This window comes from Sorex fumeus, unplaced genomic scaffold (assembly GCF_029834395.1).
Source record: "Sorex fumeus unplaced genomic scaffold, SorFum_2.1 ptg000072l, whole genome shotgun sequence".
NCBI classification, from domain to species: domain Eukaryota; kingdom Metazoa; phylum Chordata; class Mammalia; order Eulipotyphla; family Soricidae; genus Sorex; species Sorex fumeus.
In genome coordinates, this window is record NW_026606129.1 from 50,848,202 (window position 1) to 50,867,962 (window position 19,761).

Consider the following 19,761-nt stretch of genomic DNA (forward strand, 5'->3'; position numbering starts at 1 on the left):
GAAGTGGGAAGGAGGGAAGTGGCAATCTCGAGAAAGGAATCTGCCGCTTTCTATCTCGCCACCTCTGCTACCTCAGGAATGACTTGGGAAATCTAGGACTCATAAGTCAGCTGTGAACCTTTCTCCTTGTAGGAAGTCAGTCCTAAACCATACCCAGGCCTTTTGAGTCCTTGCCTTTCCCTCACAGTAAAGAATTTCTGGAGATGAGCAGTGAAGAAAAAAACATTTTATTTAGAAGTTCTGGGGCTGGAGCGATAGCACAGTGGTAGGGCGTTTGCCTTGCACGCAGCCAACATGGCCGACCCGAGTTCGATTCCTCCGCCCCTCTCAGAGAGCCCGGCAAGCTACCGAGAGTATCTCGCCTGCACGGCAGAGCCTGACAAGCTCCCCGTGACGTATTCAATATGCCAAACACAGTAACAACAAGTCTCATGACGGAGATGTTACTGGGCCCGCTCGAGCAAATCGATGAACAACGGGAGGACTGTGACCACTTAGAAGTTCTGAGGAAAAGAGAGTAACATGCTCAAAAGAGAACATGAGATTTTCCAGAGTGCAGAGGGAGCCCTAGTACACATCTCAGCATTAGAGTATGAAAGTTATGGAAGTACATATCTCAGAACCAGAGCGATAGCACAGCGGGTAGGGTGTCGGCCTTGCAAGGGGCCGACCCAGGTTTGATCATCGACATCCCATATGGTCCCCTAAGCACCACCAGGAGTTAGTTTCTGAGTGCAGAGCCAAGAGTAACCCTTGAGCATCACTAGGTGTACTCCTCCCCACCCCCAATAAAAAGTATATATATATATATATATATATATATATATACTTTTAACATATAAAGTGTATATATATACTTTTTATATATAAAACATATATATGCTTTTTATATATATCATGAGGGAAATGTAGATGACTTGCTCAGGCATCCCCGGCAACTTAGATTATCCAGCAAAAACATCATCAAGTTATTAAGTGGTCAGTCTATGAATGTTTGAGTCCCCTAACACTCAGGCAAGACCAGCATAGGTCTCTGAGCCAATAAGATGGCCCAATGGAAAAGATAATTATTAACCAATTACTATTGTGATGAACAACTCTGGAGAAGTATAGTAAGCAACTAGATGGTATGACAGGGACTTCTTTCTCATTTGGTAGTGATAGTATCTTCCTTTGGGGCCAGAACTCTTGCCTTACCTGGAGCAGTTCCAGATTCTATCTCTAGCACCTCATAGGGTCCCCAGAGCCCTCCAGGAGTGATGATCCCTGAGCACATCCAAGTGCACCCCATGCCCCCACAAAACATTATCGTCTTCCCTGAAGGAAGTGTTTAAGCTCAGCTCTCAGAGACTAGTTTGGCCATTTACATCATTTTGTTTTTTAGTTTCATTTTGCCTCTTTGGTGGAGATTTTGCTATTGAAATTAAAGTCTAAGCTTTATTTTGCGGGGGAGCCCCAGTACACATCTCAGCATTAGAATATGAAAGGGGGGGCGTGAAGGACACTCCTGACAGTGTTAGTTAACTCCTGTCAGGGGTTACTTCTGACTACTCTGCTCAGGGATCATTCCTGGCAGGCTCAGGGGACTCTTTGGAGTCAATAATAATTGGTGCCAGGATAGAACCCAGATAAGCTGCATGCAAGGCAAGTGCCCTACTGCCATACTACTGCTCAGGACCCTAAAGTATTTAATATGTTTTTAAAGCATTGTTCAAAATATTGATGAAAGTAGAAAAAGATGTAAAAGGTGTTATATGATCTCCTTGGGAAGATCCCAGAGGCCTTTGATAAGAGTGCAAGCTACGGGGCTGGAGCAATAGCACAGCGGGTAGGGCGTTTGCCTTGCACGCAGCCAACATGACCGACACAGGTTCAATTCCCAGCACCCCATATGGTCCCCTGAGCACCGCCAGGGGCAATTCCTGAGTGCATGAGCCAGGAGTAACCCCTGAGCATCGCCGGGTGTGACCCAAAAAGCAAAAAAAAAAAAAAAAAAAAAGAGTGCAAGCTACATGAGCCTGAGGATCTTGGGCAATTATTTTTACTAAGCATCCTGAGGCTGGGGCACAGCAGGTAGGGCATTTGCCTGGCCGACCAAGGTTCGATTCCTCCGCCCCTCTCAGAGAGCCTGGCAAGCTACCAAGAGTATCTCGCCTGCACAGCAGAGCCTGGCAAGCTACTCGTGGCGTATTCAATATACCAAGCACAGTAGCAGTTGTCACAATGGAGACGTTACTGGGCCCGCTCGAGCAAATCGATGAACAATGGGAGGACAGTGACAGTTTAAAACCTCGGGCTAGGCTCAGGTCCAAACACGGTGACTAATGCTGATTGCCTGTATCTCAGTTTAGCAAAGCCTTTGATTTCTTTATATAGGCAAGAGAGCTCACATAAATCTTTCTTGCTTTATAATCTAGAGAAGCAATTCCTAGTTTGAGACCAAAATGTGAACTAGTGTTTCATTTTTCCAAGATGAAGATAAAAACACCTAAGAAAGAATAAGAACTCTTAATATCAAAAAGGTAGGAAAGACCAACCATCTTAAAGTTATATCCTTTTTCTTTGTAGTTTATTTGGGGAGAGGGGTGGTTTAAGGCATGCCCAGAGGTGCTCAGGGCTGTTCCTGGCTTGGGGTTGGATACCAGAGATCATGTTGGGGCCAGCTACCTGCAAGACAAGCAAGCATCTTACCCCCTGTATTCTCTCTCCCAGGTCTATTTTTTATATTGACATATGTAGTGGTTTGGTATTTGGGCCGCCCTATCTACTGGTGCTCGGGGCTTACTCCTGGCTCTATGCTCAGGGGTCACTCCAGGCAGGGCTCAGGTTAGCACATGAGATGCTGACAATTGAATGTGGGCTGGGTGTGCATAAGGCAAGTGCCTCACCCACTGTACTATTCCCCTGTTTTGTTTTAACAAAAATATAATTTGTTGGGGCTGGAGTAATAGCACAGCGGGTAGGGTGTTTGCCTAGCACACAGCCGACCCGGGTTCAATTCCCAGCATCCCATATGGTCCCCCGAGCACCGCCAGGAGTGATTCCTGAGCATCGCCGGGTGTGACCCCAAAAAAGAAAAAAAAAAAAATTGTCTTCCTTAGCTGAGACTTGGAAAACTTCCATACCCATATTAACTATCAATCAGGACTTTGGAGACAGTGCTGTGGTTCACAAAGTCAGCTACAAGAGACATTTTTAATAGTGGCACTTTCCTTTGGATGAAATCCATCTGTTTTCCTAGACATAACTAAGTTACTTAGTTTAAACGTTACTTTCTTGGGCTGGAGTGATAGTACAGCAGGTAAGGTACTTGCCCTGTATGCTGTCGACCTGGGTTCCATCCCTAGCAATACATCACTCCACAGTACAGATGGTACAGACAGATGTGATCCCTGAGTACAATCAGGAGTAAGCCCTAATCACAGTTAGGTGTGGCCCAGCTCCTCCTCCTGACAGTGATTTTGTGGGCTGGAGAGATAATACAGGGGTTAAGTTTCTTGCCTTATAAGCTGTCTTCTCTGGTTAGATCCTGGCACCACATTAAGTTTCTTTGAATACTGCCATGAGTGATCCCTGAGTGTGGAGGTAGGTGTAAGCCCTGAACATAGCCAAGTAAGACTGTCACTGTCACTCTCACTGTCCTCTCATTGTTCATCAGTTTGGGCTGGAGTGATAGCACAGCGGGTAGGGCTTTTGCCTTGCATGCGGCCAACCTGGCTGACCCAAGGTTCAATTCCTCAGCCCCTCTCGGAGAGTCCAGCAAGCCACCAAGAGTATCTCACCCGCATGGCAAAGCCTGGCAAGCTACCCGTGACGTATTCGATGTGCCAAAAACAGTAACAGCCATGTATGACACAAAAATAATTTTAAAGGAATAATTTTATGTCACTTCTGAATAACCACATAACTTTTAAACCTAGTGATGAACTCAGGCAGTAACCCTAGGGATATTCAGAAGTGGGGCTGGTGAGATAGTACAGTAGTTGAGACTCTTGCCTTGATAGTGGCCAGCTCCAGTTCAATCCCTTCCCTAGCACCATATACATTTTCCAGAGAGCCTATTGTGCACATATAGTCTACCAATAGTGATTTCTGAGCACAGCTGGGTATGGTTCCAAATACTTACTCCCACCAAAATAAAAGAAAAAAGTAAAAGTAACTGTTAAGCTGCTTTGGGAATAAGGTGGTCAACTACTAATAGCCATGGCACCAGTAGGGACACTGAGGAAACACAGCAGTAAACAAAAAGGAAAAAGTCCCATCCTTTCTAGAGTTAATGGTTTGGCACATTATTTTTAAGGAGGCCACACCTGGCAACAATTCTCAGGGTTTAATCCCGGCTTTGTGCTCAAGAATTAATCCTGGTAGTACTTGGGAACCTTATGGAATGCTAGGGTTCAAACCCAGGCTGACTGCATGAAACACAAGCCTGACTGTACTATCACTCCAGTACTCCTTTTTCGAGTTTATGCTGTAATGAAAAACTTAACTAGTTTTTTGTTTGCTTTTGAACCACACCTGGCAGAGCTCAGGGCTTACTCCTGGCTCTGGTTTAGAGACCCTGTGTTTGAACCCTACTGAACCCTGGTTGGCTGCACAAAAAGTGCCCTGCTCACTGTACTACCTCTTGGCCCCAAAACTTACTAGTTGATATCCAGTTTCATGGTTGGTTCTGCATGACCTACTGTTGTCTGGAAAACAAAATTGTGACTTGAGGCAGCTAAAAGCAGTCAGATCCTAGATAGGTTTTGAAGGCAGAGTCAGCAAGATTTGCTGACTGATTGAGAGAAAAGTGAATAGAGTGAGGTTTTTGTCATGGATGAGAACAGCAAGTTCCTTTTATGAGTTGGGGAAGGTTGTGAAGGATGTGGGTGGGTGTTTGTAACTTTGAGATACTGTGGAACTACCAAGCAATAAAAAATAACTTTGGAAAAGCTATTTTTGAGCCCTTCCCTTATGCGCGAGCATATCGAAGATACTCAGAAGACCTGCCTTAAAAAGTTCTCAATTTTTATTAGTATCCGTTTCCTCACCTGCGAAGTGAGTTTGACATCTTATTGATTTATGGGTATACAAATATATACTTGGAAAGCATCTAACCCAATAATCTTATGCCCAAAGAAAAGGCAATAGGAGATCAGCTAACGTTCCTTCTCTTAAAAGTCGTATTAAACGAGATGTTTTACATCGCGTTAGCGACAGCAACCTATTCCCTAAGACCCTGGTGGCAAAGAATTCCAGTAGCAAAGAGCTTTAACCCAAGTCTGCAAATTGGCGATTTTCTGGTAGGTTTTTTGTTTGTTTGTTTGGTTACTTTTTTTTTTGCCGGTAGTTTTGAAGAAAGGAAAACACACAGGAAATGAACAGAGTCCTGGAGAGTGTGACAGGCTGCCCTAGCGACCACACTTCCCAGCAGGCCTCGCGCAGCCCGGTGCCTCCGCTGATTGGACGCGGCCTCGAGCCGAGTGGCGGGGGAGGGGAGAGGCGCGAGGTACTGTGGGTAGGAGACGGCCGTCGGCGGAGGCGCCATTTTGTGAAGCGGCCGTACCCTGTTGGAGGTTCTGGGACCTTAAACCGCCACTGCTGCTGCTTCCGTCCCTCTTGAGGGTAAGTGCCGCGGCCGCCAGCAGCAGATAGCGGCTCTTGCTTTTGAAACAGCCCCCGTAGAAGCCTCCTTGTCGCCGCGGTCGGTGGCCCATCCGTGCCAGCCATTGCTCTCCAAGGGGCTCAGCCACCCCAGGCATTGGGCCGCGCCGCTCCTCTTCTGCCCTGTCAACTTTCAGAAGGGGTGTCCTCTCGCCCAGCGCCAGGCCCGCTCCTTTCGGGCTCTGGGTTTGTCCCTGCCAGGACGCGTTTCCCACCGCGCCACTAACGGCGCCGGGAACCGTCGTCCCTCCCTCGGAGACGCCACGGGTCCGGCTTGGCCGTTTGCAGCCGCCATCGCTCCGCAGCCGCCCCTGAATGTCTCTTTTCGGGGAGGCCAGGCTGGGAAGCTCGGAGGAAGCGAGGGGCCGGTGCGGGGAGACGGGGAAAGAGCCGGGCGCGCCGGCCAGTGGCGCAGACCGTAAGCGCCGCCATCTCGGCTGCGACACCCCACGGAGGTGGGTCAGGGCACTGCCCCGAGGAATCGCTTTTGCCCACGGCCTGGTTTTAGCCCAGATGGTTCTCGTCCCCGTGTTCGCTCCCGAAAAGGTTGGCCGAGCGCCTGCCGGTAGGTAGAACGGGCGCCGGGGACGGCTGTTAGGTCGGAGGGAGCGGATGCGGGGCGCGATTCCGGGGCGGGGGGGGGGGGCGATGTTTGGGCCCCGCCAGGCGCTGCGAGGCCGGCCCCAGGCTCGAGAGTGGTGGTGATTGTTCCCGAAGAGTGACGTCGTGTGGAGTTTTTGCTCTGTGTGAAATGGGCCTGATGGAGATAGCTTCGGAGCAGCCGTTGCCTTTAGACATGGAGTCCATTTTAAGCCATTCAGCATCTAGCTTCTAGAAGGTTCTTAGCTTTCCTTGCGGCGTCTGTTCATTTCAGGTTGCTCCTTGCATTAACAAAAAAGACATTGTGATTACTGTGTTAACGGTCAGCTCCCCCGGTGGCGTTGCTTTGGCCCACGACACAGGGTGCTGATTGCGGGTCTCCCCTTTTTATCTTTATAATCATAAGGTTAAAAAGCCGGGAAGTGGTCTCATGCTTAGGGCCTTTTGTGGATTGGTTATGGAATATGGAATCCAGCCATTTCCAGTATGCTTTCTACCAAAAGTTGACATGATTTTAATGTTGACAGTTGGTCCCCACCCCCTTCCCTCCCACCATATTCATGGTTTGATGAAATTTCGATCTTAACTGCTTCAGCTTGTCCCAGATAGATTTATGGGATCTCCTTTGTCTCCTAGGGGGACAAAAATCCAAAATTTGAACCTTTGGAGCAGCGTGCGAGATCTTCAGTAAGAAAATGGGTTCGGACAAGCGGTAAGTTACTTCTGTACCTGCCTTTTATCCTGGTATTATACTGAGTAGTGAACTATTTAGTATTTATCAAACAAATACTTTGGTGTCTTATTGCTCTCAGCACTTCCTTGCCCTTACCATCATGCAAGTGAACCATTCAGTGATATAGGAAATAGAGGTACTGTTAGAACACACTGGAAGCTTGTTGCTTTTCCAGACAGCCAGGAACACTTCCTGGAGAAAGTATTCTCTTAAGGTCAAGTCCAGAAAATATGTATTAGGCAAAAGCTGACAGAGTGGAATGGTTACTGAAGATTGCTGGGTGCATAACAGTCTGTTCAGAAGCCATCGGAGTACATGGTCTGCCACTTTGCACAATCCCTGCCTATAGCAAATTGTCCATAAATTTCTGTTACTATTGCCCTCTAGTGAAATGATCCAGATCTGTAGAGCCAAGCAGTTTTGGATCATGAGTTACATGAATGAGTTTGAGCGTGTTTCGGGTTTTGGGGGGAAGATGGGTTGGGTTACACCTGGTGACGCTCCTCGGTTACTCCAGGCTCTGCACTCAGAATTACTCCTGGCATTGCTCAGGGGCTGTATGGGATGCCAGGGATCACCCTACCTGCTGTGCATTATCGCTTTGGCTTCTCATGTGTTATATTAAATGAATAGAAAAACAGAAGAATTTGGAGAATTAAGATTAGCATGTTTGTGGTGTTGTCCATGAATTCTGCCACTCAAACATTTGATTTAAACACGTAATCTTTACTTTTTAAAAATAAACTTAATGTCTCCTTAGTTACTAAGACCAGTTCTAGTGAGAATCAGATTGATAAACCTAAAAGAGACTTAAGGAAACGCTTGTGTTCTCTCTCTCTCTCTCTCTCTCTCTCTCTCTCTCTCACTCACTCTCTCTCACTCTCACTCTCTCATGCTGTCAGCATTCTGTCGTTAAAAAAAAAATAAAGCCTTAAGATTTAACATTTATCTTAAATGAAGGATCTCTATTCCCATTGGAGCAGTTCTTGATTCCTTGTTTTATTCTTTGCTTTTTATTATTTGTATATACTAAAAGGTCCTTGGGACTAGAGATAATTTATAGATGAGAGTGGTTTTCTTTTCTTGGGGGCGGGGGGTCACACCCGGCCATGCACAGGGGTTGGTTGCTCCTGGCTCTGCACTCAGGGATTACTCCTGGCGGTGCTCGGGAACCGTATGGGATGCTGGGAATCGAACCCGGGTCGGCCGCGTGCAAGGCAAACGCCCTACCCGCTGTGCTATCACTCCAGTCCCCTGACAGTACTTTTAGGGAAGCCTAGGTTTGTTCCTAAGAGCACAGAGCCAGGAATAGCCCCTGAGTACCAGTGGATGTGGCCCAGAAAACTAAAACGGTGGGGGGGAGGGGAACGACACCTTATATGTCTTTTCTTTGTTTTAGAAGCCCAGTAAAAATATATCTCTGAGCAATTGAGTTTAAATCTCTCTTCTTATTAGATGAAGCCCAATCTGTTAATTAGGGCCAGAGAGAGTACAGCAGTTGAAGTACTGGCTTTGCATGCTGCTGACCTGGGTTTAATCTCCAGTATACCATATGGTCTAACCAAGAGTGATCCCTCAGTGTAAAGCTGGCAGTAAGCCCTGAGCACAGCCAGGTGTGGCCCCCAAACAAATCACTGCTGTCCAGTAATCAAAAATAAACCAGGTGTTTTTATAAGTAACAGTCCTATGACAATGCTACTTATACTACTAATATCTAAGAACTATTTATCGTTAATTGGTGGTGGATTGGAGGAGTGAGTTTGGACACACAACTAATTTAATTCATCTGGGTTCTAAGTGTGAGACTCTAAAGAATCGATGAGTTAAAATGCATTTTCCAGAGCCCAAGTGAAAGTACAATGGTTTGGCTACTTGCATTTGTATACAGTCAACCCAGATTCAATCTTGGCACCCAGTCTGGTCCCATGAGCTCTACTAGGAGTCATCCCTAAGTTCTGAGCCAGTAGTAAGCCCTGAGCACCACAGGTGTGTTTTGAAATTGTGAGAAATGCTGTATCTTTTTATCTTTACTAAGTACTGAATTGGGGATGAAAATATACGTATATCATAGACTTGAGAAAATGCAGAATGTACTTGGACAACCTGAACCTTTTGGAAACTATTAAACTCAAATATTTGGTTGCTGTATTTTTGTATTTTTACATTTTCATGAATTCCCAAAAATTACCTTGTATACTGGAATTTGGCAATAGATTTTAAAGGACATGAACTATTTTGTCTCAGTTTTTGTTGTTGTTTGGGGGACAGCATATGCTACGTTGCTGGAGATCGGGTGTGGGTTTGTTGCGTGCAAGACATGCTCCCTATACACTCTACTATTACTCTTTGGTCCCACGTTGAGCTATTGGGGTAGCTAATAAATTGGACTGGGAGTGTATTTACACATTTTTTTAAGGAACAGTGTGTGGTTTACTCGAGTTAATAAAAGTTGTTTCCCTTGGCAGAGTGAGTAGAACAGAACGTAGTGGAAGGTACGGTTCCATCATAGACAGAGATGACCGTGATGAACGTGACTCCAGAAGCAGACGGAGGGACTCAGATTACAAAAGATCTAGTGATGATCGGAGGGGCGATAGATATGATGACTACCGGGATTATGATAGTCCAGAGGTGAGTAATCAGTAGCTATTTAACTGTTAGTTAAAATATAAGTTGTTGCATATAACCTCCAAGATGCTTGATAAGTATATCAGATATGGAAATTTGGGATATTTTACTCAAACCCCCCCTTTTTTTTTTAATATCCGGGAGATAGACCATTACAAAGCTGTTCATGATTGGGTTTCACTCACACAATGATCTAACAGCCATCCCTCCACCAGTATACATTTCCCACCACCAGTGTGCCTGTTTCCCTCTCATCATCATCGTCCCACACACACACAGTCTCCTTTTACAGCAGGCAGTATTCTCCTGGGTCTGCAGTCAGGAATCACTGCTAGAGCGCAAAGAGTACCATATAGTGTTCCTTGGATTGAACCCAGATTGGCTGCGTGCAAGGAAAGCACCCTGCCCTCTGTACTATTGCTCCAGCCCCAAGTTTTGGTTGGTTTGGCAGTCACGCAGTCACACCCACCGTGCACAGGACTCCTAGCTCTGTTCTCAGGGATCCTTTTTTTTTTTTTTTCGTTTTGGGTCATACCCGGTAATGCAGTGCACAGGGGTTACCCTGGCTCTGCACTCAGGAATCACCCCTGGCGGTGCTCAGGGGACCATATGGGATGCTGGGAATCGAACCCAGGCTGGCCGCGTGCAAGGCAAATGCCCTACCCATTATGCTGTTGCTCCAGCCCTTCAGGGATCATTCTTGGTGGGCTCTAATGACCAAATGAAGTACCTGGGTTGGACTGGGTTCAAGAGATTGAACCTGGGTTGGTCACATGCAAGGCAAGTGCTTTACCTGCTGTACTGTCTCTCTGACCCCTGTTTGAAAATATTTTGTCGAGGGATATAGTAATATGTATGTACATACACCATGCACTAGGCCCTCCTTTAAGCACTCAAATATGTGACCTCATTTAGTTCTCAATACAACTCAGAAAACAAGTATTCTTCCCAGAGACGATGGGGTATATTAATATATCATCCATAAGACTTGGACAGTGTTTTTGAAAATAGTTTTGGTTACTTTTTTATGCTTACTAGATAGGATACTGCCAAATTCATAAATCATCCACTAAAGCCAAGTAGAGGGCCAGAGTGATAGTACAGTAGATAGGACATTTGCCTTCATGCAGCTTTCCCAGACTTGATCCCCAGCACCCTGTATTGAGTGAGACCCACCAGGTGTGACCCAAAAACAAAAATTTTAAATAAAATTAGTTAGATTATGGTGAGGTTTTTATTCCCCCACATTTCTTTCCATATACATAAACAGCTTTAGTTAGGGAAACTTGTGCTACCTATATAATTTTGCATGGTTTCCCTCACCCTTGTGCATAATCTTTATATTATAACAGGTAATCTTTCATTGTTGAAGTATGATGAGTTCTTTAAAATGAAATGATTTCTGCCTTTTTTTTCTTCTTTAGAAAACACTACAGTGAAAAGCATCTGGGTGTTTAATTGTAATTTTGTTTATTATAAATTAGAGAGAACGGGAAAGAAGAAACAGTGACCGATCTGAAGATGGCTACCATTCAGATGGTGATTATGGCGAACATGATTACAGACATGACATCAGTGATGAGAGGGAGAGTAAGACCATCATGCTGCGCGGCCTTCCTATCACCATCACAGAGAGCGATGTAAGGAGAAACAGTACTCTTGAACAGCTCAGTAGACACAGCAAACTTTAAACTTAGTATTTTCTCACACTGGTCTTTTGGGTAGAGTTCTTGAAACTTGTAGAGGTGAATTTATATTTAGGCTTTGAAATGCAATGTAGAAGATCCTTAAATATCAGGTACAGGTTTTTTTCTTTCCGTTGGCTTTAGATGTTCATTTGTATAAATTGGTTACTGATTGTTACAGATATACCCATTAAAACACTGAGAGATTAGTTCAGGAGTCTTGAGCTGAGCCAAGTTGATGCCTAACACCAGGTGATCCAATCCCTTCCCAAACACCACCAGTATGATCCTGGTGGCCCCCAGCACCTCTAGACCTGATCTGTACCATGTCATAACTAAGTTCTCACATTGAACTGTCTGACCAGGTTAGCCAAATACTGCCAGGAGTGTCTCCAGGCCCCACTGAGCATAATTTAGGAAGTTCCAAAACAAAAACAACTCACCATAATTTGTCCTCCATTTGATTTGATGAAAATTATGCATTTAAAACTTCTGAGAAGCTTGTTGAAACGGTACTTCTTTCCTGATCTCCACTCTTCAGACTGACCAGATAGGGCCTTGGTATATATACTAGGCTTTGCCTGGTTTCCATCAGCTTCTCAGGCCCTCACCCATTCTTTCCCCTCACATCTTTGCCCCTTAGACCACTTTTGATGTCTTCATTCTACTGAACTATATTCTAAAAAGCTATATTTAGGGCTGGAGAAATAGTACAGGAGTTAAAGCGCTTGCCTTGCATGTGGCCAATCCTGGCTAGATCCCTGGCACTGTATTTGGTTCTCCAAGCACCAGGAGTGATACCTAAGCATCACCACTTGTTGTCCAAAACACTATTCATGACTTCTATGTGTTTTCTCTGTGGTTATCAACATGCATTTTATTTTCCTCCCATAATATAGATTTAGAACTAGAGATTCCTTCTTGGTTTGTGTGAGACCTTGGATTTTATCCCCAGCACCATAAAATACGTGAAAACAGGCTTCTGGGTAAAGTGATCATAACTGATTCGCTATCCTCGAATGCAGGAAACTATTCAGTAAATATTGTTGACATGAATGTGAGGTTTTAAAATATGCTTTTGAGGAGTGGGTAGGATTCTTTTCTTGCATGCAGCTGGTTTTGGGTTCGTGCCCTACCACCCCATGTAGTCCTCCAACCCTGCCAGCAGTGAACAAAGAACCAGGAGTAAGCCCTGAGTACCACTGGGTATGGCTCAGAAATAAAGTGTGCTTTTGAAGGATGTAATGAACAGCATTGTATATATTAGCATCTAGTATCTTTAAATATTCAGAGTATTTTCTAACTACGATTTCATGAATTTTAGATAAAACTGAAAGCAAGTATTGGATTTCTACAGCTTCAACCCAAAAACATTGGAAGTGGCACATAAGATGGAATGTTTGAGTTAATAGTGTATTATCCTGAGGTTGGAGCAATAGTATAGGAAGGTGTTGGCCTTGTACAGTGCCAGCCTGGGTTCAGTTTCTGACATCCCATGTGGTCCCCTGAGTATAGAACCAAGAGTAAGCACTGTGCTCCTCTGAGTGTGTTCCGAATAGCACCACTAACCACCCCCTCCACCGCACTTCTCCCCAAAAAAAGATCTTATTTTTTATGACCTGCTGCACACCTGCTCCACTATGCACTGCTATGGTCCAGTAGTTCAGACCAATGAATTTTGCCTAGAAAAAGCTTATGGATGAATTCTGCCTACATAATGCTTATAGTTTATATGCTACTTATAGGTCAGCAAATGATGAAGACATTCATGTAAAAGGGAGCGGTCAGTATTGAAGGGGCCCTTTGAACAAAGACTTGAAGTTTCAGGGCAGTTGTTACTAATAGAGATTGAGGAAAGGTTCCATAGAGAAACTAGTTGAAGGATAAAAATGGGGGCCCAGAGGGCTGGAGCGATAGCACAGCGGGTAGGGCGTTTGCCTTGCACGCAGCCAACATGGCCGACCCGGGTTCGATTCCCAGCATCCCACATGGTCCCCCGAGCACCGCCAGGAGTAATTCCTGAGTGCATGAGCCAGGAGTAACCCCTGAGCATCGCCGGGTGTGACCCAAAAAGCAAAAAAAAAAAAATGGTGGGGGCCTGAAGAAATGACTTAAAGGTCTAGAGTGCATGTTTGCATTCAGGAGCCCTGATCCAGTCCACTCTGGCATCTTATGATCCCCAAGGATTTCCCAAGTGTAGCCAGTATTAGTTGTGGTCCAAAATACAGCTTAGGTATTAATAGTAATATGCTTGTCAAGTAAAGGATGCAGGAAACTTGCTGGAAGTCAAAGGATTCAGTTGTTTTTTGCATGGACTTGCTTTTGAGCCTCCCCAACTTTGCTGGGAGCCTCCAGTCTACACCTATGGTGCTAGGGTGACCATAGAGTACCAGGATCTAACCCAGCATTTTGCTCATACAAGACATGTACTCTAGCTAGCCCTTTGATCTACTTCCCCAGCCCAGTGTGGCCTAGTAGATCAGAATGATCTTTGATGGATGGACCTGAAGTATCCAAGTAGGGCATTTATCTTGCAAATTGAGGCAGATCTGGCTTTGATCCTAGGCATCCTATAGTCCTACAAGCACCGCCAAGAGTAATTCCTGAGCACTTCCAAGTGTGCTGCAAAAATAAATAAATAAATCTATCTAAGGATGGTGACTCTGGGAGCCCTGAGAGGAAGTGGGCAGCTTGGGAGATAGGTGTATTCCCTTACCCTTGGGAGTCTGCCTCCTGGTAATGAAACAAGATTATGCTTAAGTATTTCAGGTTTCTCCCAAACCCTAACCTGGCAGTGCACAGGGGTTACTCCTGGCTCTACACTCAGAAATTACCTCTGTCAATGCTTGGGGAACCTTATTGAATACCAGAAATCGAACCTAGGTTGGTCATGTGCAAAGCAAAACCCCTACACTTTGTATTATCACTCTGGCCTCAGGTTTGTTTGTTTTTTTTCTTCTCTCTTCCCCTCGCCTGAAGTGGTTGGAGGGCACACCTGGTGATATGGAGGCTACTCCGATCTTTGCACTCTCAGGATTCAGGAATGACTCCTGGCAGTGCTTGGAGAACCATATGGGGTTCTCAGGATCAAAGCCAGGTCAGCTATGTGCAAGGCAAACACCCTACCTATGTGTATTATCTGTCCATTCCTACTTCAGGTTTCTTTAATGAAATAGAGGAGACTAATAAAGTGTCACTCCTAGAGGTACTCTGGGGACCGTAAAGGGTGCTAGAGATTGAACCCGGATTGGCCATGTACTAGGAAGACATCTTACCCATTGTACTACTACTCTGGCCTCTCCAGACCCTACTTTAAAATGTAGTATTTATGCATTCTTTGAAGTGATTTCCATTATTTGCCTTTTTAGTTTATGCCTCCCAGTTGTCACGTATTAACAGCTTTTGTGTTATTGTATCTTTACCCTTTATTTGGGGGTGGAGGAAGCTGTTGATCCACTTAATGCATATTCTTTACCACTGAACTACATAATTGTCTCTTATGTTACTGTTGAGGTGACTGGGAGTTTCATGCTTGCATGGCCATGGTATAGGCCTGGGATCACACTTGAGATTGCAGTGCTCACCATGGTTTGCTTTCCTTTAGGTGCAGTTATTGCACAGTGCTCTTGGGAGCGGGGGGGTCACACTTCCTGTCCATGTTGTTAGCACCTCTTTAATTGCAGTAAGAGCTGGGGGATAACATCCCTGGCCACAGTTGACTGCAGTGGTCCAGGACTTGTGGCACCAGCAATTATAGATAGCAGAGCTGCTAGAGTCACTCTTGTCCTCATACTTTGAGACTGTGTAGTTTTTGTTTTGTTTTTGCGTTTTGGGCCACCACACCTAGTGAAGTATCCTGGCTCTAGGCTAAGGGATCACTCCCAATGGGCTCTGGCACCTTATGTTGATGCTAGGGATCTAACGCAGGTCAGCTGTGTAGAAGGCAAACCACCCTACCTGTTGTACTATCTATCACTCTGGCCCCAAAGTTGTTTTGGGGGCAAACCCAGTATTTATCTTGGCTACTCCTGGCCCAGTGGGCAGGAATCATTCCAGCAACACTCAGGGGATGTTACAGTACTGGGGTCAGAACCCAGTCACTGCATGCAAAGCATGTGATCCAGCACGTTGAGCGATCTCCTCAGCCCAGATACCTCATGATCATTCACTTAACTCTAAACCACTGTGCTGTTCTAGGCCTACACATCTTTCTTTACTCTGGTGACTAACTTTGTGGTTACACTGTTGCTAAACATGAAATTGAATCACATGGTGTAGTTACAAGCAGTGTTTCTCATACTTTTTAAAAATAGATGTAATAGACTACTTATTATATATGGATATAATAATATAAAAGAGTGGTTGTAGGGGGGCTGGAGAGATAGCACAGCAGGTAGGGCGTTTGCCTTGCACGCAGCCGACCCGGGTTCGATTCCCAGCATCCCATATTGTCTCCTGAGTGCAGAGCCAGGAGTAACCCCTGTGCATCGCCAGGTGTGACCCAAAAAGCAAAAAAAAAAAAAAAGTGGTTGTTAAAAATATCGAAAAATTGCTCTAAAAAAAGAAAACAATTGTCTTGTTAGGTTCCTATGAACCCATAGTTTCAGTATTTTCATCAACTAACAATGCAAATCTTATTTTGTGTGTTATATAACTAGAGACAACTTCTTTAATACTTATGGTTGAATCAGTGACCTATTGAACTCGCAGCCAGCAATCCTAAAGTTATTTTAAGACATATTTTCTCTGTAAGGGAAATCTCAACTTTCCTGTGCTTAGGAGTAATAGCTAGTATTTGGAGCCTTTTGAGGAGGTAAGGGTGGAGGGGCAGAGGCTATATCCAACAGTGCTCTGTGGGTTACTCTGGTTTTGAAAATCATTAGGTGCTCAGGTATAGTACAGTGCCAGGGATTGAATACAGACTTGCACATGGAAACAGTGGTTCAGCTCTTTGATTTATCGCTGTAGTGCCTTAAAGCGTCCTTTTTGTTTTTGTTCTGGGCCACACCTGGAGGTGCTCAGGGGTTACTCCTGGCTCTGCACTCAGGAAATACCCCTGATGGTGTTTGGGTGATCATAGGGGTGCCAGGGATCAAACCTGGGTCTTACGCATGCAGGCAAGTGCCTTATCCTCTGTACTATCTCTCCAGCCCTGCCCCTGGAGAGTTTTCACCAGAAAAGTCACCAACAGAAAGTTCAAGAATGAAAAACTTTGCACTAAGGACACTTTAAATTATGATGGCTAAGGGCTATGGATGTGACTCTGTGATAAAGTGCATATCTTCAATCTGCCGGTTCCTATGGTTGGATCTCCAATTGGTGACAGGGACCCCCAAAATAAAAGAAACTAGACATTATGAAACCAGAAACAAAGCAGAACATTGTATCAGCTAAGTTGTTGGGGCCAGAGTAATAGTAAGGGACAGGGTACTATTTGCCTTGCACAATGCCTGTTATCCTATATGATTCCCTGAGTGTACCAGGACTGATTCCAAAGTGCAGAGCCAGGAATAAGCCCTGAGCACTTACGGATGTAACTCAAAACAAAAGGAGCCAGGAGAAGAAGTTGTAGCGCTAGAGAAATAGACTAGCAGGTAAGGCACTTGCTTTGCTTCTGATTGATCCAAATTCAGTCCCCAGAATTTCATATGGTTCCATGAGCACGGCCAGTTGTGGCCTAAAAACAAACACTCCCCTTGCCCAAAAAAATAATAAAGTGTTGTATAAGTGACCCAAATTTTTTAGTACTCAGCACACATCCACAAATGACTATAAAAGCACTGCAAGTATTGACTTGAAGTTCCGAATTATTACCTATAATCTGCAGTCTTTGCACATAATTAGAAAAATGGGGGTCGCTGAGAATCTTCCTACTGTTTTATGTTCCCAAGATCACTATCGAGTACGATTGATAAACTAGTGTGGGTGTTTTGTGTGTGTGTTTTGTGTTTTTGGTTTGGGGGCCATAACCAGCTGTGCTTAGGGATTACTTCTGGCAAGGAGTAATCTCTTTGATGCCAGGGATCAAAGTCAGGTCAAGGGCATATATGGCAAGCATCTTACCCACTTCCAACCTCTAGTGTTTTTTACCGTTGCCTATTGTAATAGGGTTTTTTGTCTCATATCACCTAGCAAGAATTCTGGGTTCAGCTCATATTTATTCATTAAAGCTTATCACATTCTTAAGTACGATATAAGATTTGTTAATTTTCAAAAATGACGTGAAATCTTTGTCCTCATTTAAATCTTTTATTTATGCTCAAAGGATGTTTTTATCATACAAATTATGCCTACAGGATTGTTATATAAATTCTCTGGAATTACTTTTTTTTTTTTTTTTTTTTTTTTGCTTTTTGGGTCACACCTGGCGATGCTCAGGGGTTACTCCTGGCTCATGCACTCAGGAATCACTCCTGGCGGTGCTCGGGGGACCATGTGGGATGCTGGGAATCGAACCCGTGTCGGCCATGTTGGCTGCGTGCAAGGCAAATGCCCTACCCCCTGGAATTACTTGTTTTGTTCCCTTTTTGCACTTTGATGATGAAAGTTTAAAATTTGGCTATTTTGTCAGTTTATATGATTTTCAGACTTTGAATTTTCTTTGAGATTTTTTGTGGCTGAAACCTTAACTCTTAATGTGTAAAACCCTGTGCAGATTCGAGAAATGATGGAGTCCTTTGAAGGTCCTCAGCCTGCAGACGTGAGGCTGATGAAAAGGAAAACAGGTGAGAGCTTGCTTAGTTCTGCTGTTCTGGTTCTCTTCCCCATTCCCACCTCAGTCCCTAAAGAACATCCTGATACCCCCAATCTTCAAGCACATGAATTCAGAATGAAAGGTTTGCCATGGCTAAGGAATGTGACTCTTTGAAACCGATGTTAGAGAGCATCTGAGGACTTTTTTTTTTTTAACTTTGTTTTTAGGGACTTTTTTTCCTTCGGTAAGTAGTGATTTATAAACTCCTTGTTTGACTGTAGTCGGTTGCATGGTTACTTTTTAAACGTGGAATCAAATCAAGTGACATTTAGTTCAGGCGGCTTGGTTCCTTGCCATGGCAAAGTATCAAGAAGATCCCCAAGTCAAGTCACATTTATAAAGCTGCTTCCCAATTGGCTTTGTCACGCAGTGTTGAAGCAGTGGGAGAGAGATTCACCTGTTATAAAGGAACTGACTAACACGAGTATCCCGTCTATATCTGAATGCTGTCTCTAGGTGTAAGCCGTGGTTTCGCCTTCGTGGAGTTTTATCACTTGCAAGATGCTACCAGCTGGATGGAAGCCAATCAGGTTGCTTCACTCACCAAGTCTAGATATTCATGAAAATGGAACAAGTCTGTACAATTTAAAAAAAGGTTGAAGGAGTGGTTTGTTCCAAAGGAGTGACTTTTAAAAAGAAAAGCTTTGTATATATTAAAATTGATACTACACAATAAGTACTATACCAAGAATTGCATTGCAGAATTTGCTCTGTTTTTAAACATGACTACCTTGCAGGACTTTGTTAACCACTGTGAGTACCTGTGGTGATTACCAGGACACCTTGATGTTCCCTTTTTTCTATCTGATTATGTTCCTGTTCATTATGCCTATTGAGAGTGATTTTAGAATACCCAACTCTCAGTTTTACAGTGAAGAGAATTAATGAAATCAGTTACGGGCATTTTATCGGTAACTCCTTATTGTGGAGAGCACAAGCTTCCCAAAAGCATAACTGCTTACCTGGGACCTGGAAGAATTTATAAATAATACATTTCATGAGATTGGTGTGGGAACTAATCTCCCCAAGAATACCTTTTATAGTCTGTTTGGAGCAAATCATTGCTAATTCTTTAGCATTGACTGAAATGTTCTTCAGTTTGTCAGTAATGTTTAGAACTTGGCATTTAAATAATATTTTTTGCCCGAACTCCCATGCATTACTGAATGCTTTAATCAAGTGCATTCTGGGAAGTTGACTAAACTCAACTCATTATATTGTGTTAAAAAGCAGCATTATGTTTTGTCACCTATAAATAAGAGTCTTGGCAATATGTTGACATTTATAATAACACTCATTAATGAGAGTATCATTTTAATTTGTTAGATTTTGAGCCTCTTATTTTCTTAACCCAAAGGTGACAGACAACTTATTAAAGTAGAGCTTCATCTGTTGCATACTCTGGGTACCATCCTAGTAATGAATTCATAACTGACAAGCTTCATATGAGTGCTTGTTTTGATGCAGTATAAATGTCAGAACGACTTGCCTAGGAGTGTAAAACTCCTAAGAAATTAAATCCTGTGAGGCATTTTTAAAACACCACAATTTTAATGTATACAAAGCTGTATTAAATATGTAATATTTCATTACAGTTCAAATTCACTCCAGAAATAAAAGGCCTGTAGGATTAGGGACTCAGTGATAGTTTGGAGTCTCCCCCAGCACACATCCCTCCTAGTGGGATGGTTTATTGACATATAGCCCAGCTTCTT

At 44.0% G+C, this 19,761-nt stretch overlaps 1 protein-coding gene across 1 annotated transcript in view; it reads left to right on the forward strand.

Annotated features, from left to right (window-relative positions):
- Window positions 1-5,485: 5,485 nt before the first annotated feature.
- The window catches only part of RBM5 (RNA binding motif protein 5), a 34,093-nt gene continuing 19,817 nt past the window's right edge, over window positions 5,486-19,761 (forward strand). The window contains exons 1-6 of the mRNA XM_056129742.1: window positions 5,486-5,607; window positions 6,883-6,958; window positions 9,445-9,610; window positions 11,092-11,247; window positions 17,948-18,017; window positions 18,503-18,576. Of these exons, the coding sequence (XP_055985717.1) occupies window positions 6,942-6,958; window positions 9,445-9,610; window positions 11,092-11,247; window positions 17,948-18,017; window positions 18,503-18,576 (483 nt within the window). The 5' untranslated portion in view covers window positions 5,486-5,607; window positions 6,883-6,941. The remainder of the gene's footprint in view (window positions 5,608-6,882; window positions 6,959-9,444; window positions 9,611-11,091; window positions 11,248-17,947; window positions 18,018-18,502; window positions 18,577-19,761) is intronic.